The sequence below is a fragment of the Lipotes vexillifer genome, unplaced genomic scaffold, assembly GCF_000442215.2.
Source record: "Lipotes vexillifer unplaced genomic scaffold, Lipotes_vexillifer_v1.1 scaffold12, whole genome shotgun sequence".
In the NCBI taxonomy this organism is placed as follows: domain Eukaryota; kingdom Metazoa; phylum Chordata; class Mammalia; order Artiodactyla; family Lipotidae; genus Lipotes; species Lipotes vexillifer.
Window position 1 is genome coordinate 1,796,149 of NW_006796716.1, and position 3,900 is coordinate 1,800,048.

General features: G+C 55.9%; 1 protein-coding gene across 1 annotated transcript in view; it reads right to left on the bottom strand.

The window, feature by feature from the left end:
* Positions 1–3,825, bottom strand: part of ELN (elastin) — a 32,300-nt gene extending 28,475 nt beyond the window's left edge. Inside the window, 1 exon segment of the mRNA XM_007472022.1 lies at positions 3,744–3,825. Within this exon segment, the coding sequence (XP_007472084.1) occupies positions 3,744–3,825 (82 nt within the window).
* Positions 3,826–3,900: the final 75 nt, after the last annotated feature.

Genomic DNA, 3,900 nt, shown 5'->3' on the forward strand with positions numbered 1-3,900 from the left:
CCAAGTCCTACCCTTCCACCAAGACTGGGCTCAGCTTCTCCCCCCTGCCGTCTCTGAGCCTGTGGTTCTCACCGCTCATCTGGCCCAAAGCAGTTGGCCTGGAGCATACTTGTCTTGTTTTATGTGGGTTTGGCTTGTTTCACCGGCTAGCCCAGGGTGGAACTTGTCTCTTGCATCTTAGAATCATGATCCTATACTCTCAGGGATCGTAACTGTCTTCTGGCCTGGGCTGAAATTCCTTCTGCAAACATCCTATTGTGTTCCTGCTTGCACGCCTCCAGTGACAGGCAAATTCCCACCTCCCGATGCTGTCTGCTCTACCTGCAGAGAGATCTTCCTCCTACTGAGATAGAATCTGCCCCTCTGACTCTCTAGTTCTGCCTCCCAGACCCCCAAAGACTGAGGCCCACCTCTCATCCACAGAAGCTCCTCGAACATTTACCTTTTCTCAAGGTCTAACTCAAATGTCACTTCTTCCATGAAGCCTTTCTGGATTTCCTGGGACTCCTCTAGGCCACCCCCTCTCCCAGTCTTGTCAGCTTCCTCCATTACTGCATCTCTGTTTACACACGGGCTGCCTCCCCACTGGACAAAACATGGCATGAGTAGCAAGAAGGAAAATTAAACCTCATAAACGTGCACGAATTACAAGGGTTGATCAATCCAAGATAGCAAATTCTGAATAAGAGAATATACAGTTTTTAAAATTTGCATTCCCACAGTCCTCTTACTTGATGTTTTTTTTTTTTTTTTTTTTTTTTTATTTTTTTGCTGGAGCCTCCCACTGGCCCTAGGTAGTAAGTAGGGCAGGGATGTTTCTCCCCATTTTTCAGCCAGGGAAACCAAGAGTCAGAGAAATGAAGTGCCTGGCCCAGGAACCACATCTGACCCCAATCACACGCAGGGCATTCTGCGTTCCAGATTCTTTGATCTAGGTTCAAAGATCTGGGAGATGGCTGTTTGGGAGCAAGCAGCAGGCCAGCAGGCCTTGGCAGGGGGCTTTGCCAGTTCCAAGTCCAGGGGGCCGGTCTGGGGCGCAGATAAGACCACACGAAGCTGTTTGTCGTTTGCATGGAGAAAGGCCGCCAAGGGTTTTTCAAAAACAATCCTCCAGTGACTGACTCTGTCCCCTCCCTCCCCCGGACACGTCTGCCCTCCTGCCTTGGCCCCAGCAAACTTGGAGCAGGATCAACCCCTAACCCCAAGGTCCAGGGTCCCGGAGGCGCCTCAGTCACCTGGGCAGCTTTTTACAAGACCTACAGGTCTGGGTCCCTCCCCAGACCAAATAAAGCAAGAATTCTTGGGTGAGACCCCACATCAGAATTGTTTCAAGTTCCCGGGTAACTCCAATTATGCAACCAGGGCTGAAAATCCCTGTTGCAAACCGTCTTCAGTTCCGAAATAAGAAAACAAACAAACAAACAAAAAATCACCCAAAACCAAAATAATAAAAATTTCTGGGGATTTTGGGCAGCTGGTCCCAATTATAACTGATGTAATTTCTCTCTCTCTTGTGGCAGCTGATCTTCAAAGCTACTTTTGACCCATCTTAAATGGGTCTAAACAACTTTTGCCATCACAGAGGTTTCCCGGGATGCCCCTTCCTTGTCTCCCCTGGCAACACGGTTCTTTGGAACTGGGGAACGCATGAGGGTAATATCTTCTTGGGGTGGGGGGAAGCTGGGTTCCCTCAGGACAGCCAGGCAGGTGTGTGCGTGTGTGCGCATATGTGTTTGGGTGGGGGGACCCTCCCACGTCCCATCTCTCTAGACTTCCTTTGGGAGGCTCTGGGCACAAACCCCAGAAGACATCATCAATTCACACACCCCTTATTTGGACCCAGCTACTCTACCACCTGGGACAGAGCTGAGATTTATGTTTGCAAAGAAAGAACAGGACCAGCGGAGCATTTAGCCCGGTCATCGAGGATGCATTCTTCTTAGGGCAGGCCCACCCCAGAGTACTTGGCCCCCAGCCTGCCCCTCCCCAAATGCTGCTCAGAACCTGGATCTTTGGCCACCTCATCTCTGGCCCAGGGCAGAGAGCTGGCTGGTACTAATCCCCCTGGGGCTGCCTTAGCCTGTATGAGCCTCAGTCTCCCCATTAGAAAAGCGTCAATAAAAAAAATCCTCTGCTCCCAGGGTTCCTGTGGGGACTAACCATCATGCTCTAGGTGGGAGCTCTCTCTGGGAAGGCAGATGTTCGGGGGCCAAACTCCAGGGAGGAGGATCAGACAGGAGCAGCGCTGCTACTCTCGGGCACGGGGGCAGCTGCTCCTCTGGGATTGTCTCGCTGCCCCCCACGGGCCCCATCTGAGGGTGCACACCATCCCTTGGCCTCACCCAGACCCAGGAGTTGACCTCTGCAGGAAGCCCCTGCTCCCAGCGGTCCTGCCCAGCTGGTCAATCTCATGGAGAGAGCTGTTGCTCCTGCCCAGCCCCCTGCTCCAGCCCTCCGGCCTGGCCCTGCTGCAACCGGTGCACCTCCCCACACTGGCTGCCACTGAAGGGCCGGTTCTCATGGCGAGGAAGACTCTCCCGGAAACCAGACCCCACCCAGGCTACCCCACCAAAGGCTCGTGAGGCTGCCTGCACCTCTCTTTTCCCGTGGCCAGGAGCACCGTCAGGGACCCCTGGTAGGCCACTCCCAGGGTCCCCCAAGGTGCTAGCAGCCCCGGGTGGTGCGCCCTCGGGACCCAAGGCAGGGAACATGCCAGGTGGTCCGGGAGTGCCCCGAGGTCCACTCAAGCCCCTGCCACTCACCACTCTCCCTCTGCTAGGAGACGGATACCTTCCCCAGCTTCCTTGTGCTCGCTTGTGTTCCATACCACACATACGCACACACACTCACATGCACAGTGACAAACCACACCCAGTGACACACCTGGACACCAGATCTCCCACGTATACATGCCTGTTGGGTGGCAGACTTTTACACATGCTAACAGGCACTTTCACGTACCTACAACACCCCTCCTCCCAAACACACACACACACACACACACACACACACACACCTGTCCAAGGATGAACCTGTGAACATTCATCCCCTCGCAGAAACCTCCTCCTCTATTTGGTGACACGTCTGGGCATATACACAACATGCACACCTGTGCAAGAGCATGTAACACACTCACACATACACACTCACACACCTACACGCATGCTCCCAGCCCTCCTCACCAGGGACAGACCACAGAGGCAGCTTTCCAACTCGCAACCCTATAATCAACTTAACCCTGCCTTTGCTCCGAGCGCGTCCTGACTTCCCAGGGGACAAGGAACCCGTAGTCAGAGAGCTCACTGCCGCTGAGCTGGCCTCCAGCCCAGATCCCCTGCCCCCAGGGCACACGCGCACACCCGGCAGGTCCACAGGTGTGCAAACTGCTGGTGCCCACAGACCTGACGGGACCTCGTCGGCCCTTCCCCAGCATGCTCGCGACCCCCACACCGGGAGATCCCCCAGGACAGAGCAGGGCCCATCAGCCCTCTTGGGGCAGCAGAAGCCGGTGCTGGTTTGGGGCCACCCTGAGTCGTGGGGCGATCGTGTGACAGGTTTCTGCTCAGCACAGCTGGCTCCCGGGAGGGGCAGTTCCAAGGATCCAGTGGCTGAGGGGCTCCTGCCTGGGACCCCCCTGGAGGATGCTGGGGGTGAAGAGCTTCCTCTCGTCCGTCCGTCGGTCCAGCCACCTGAGCGGGAGGCCCGAGGACTGTGGGCACGTCAGGGAACAGGGTGAGGCCTACCTCCGGGCTGCGAGGGGTGGAGGATACACAGCAGAAGCAGGAGGGCTCCGGGCCGCAGGGCTGCAGCTGTCGGACCCGCCATCTCGGGGAGAAATGCCCCAGACCGCTCTCTGCACCTCGTTTTATCCCCAAAGCGTAATTGCTGCCTTGTCGGTCT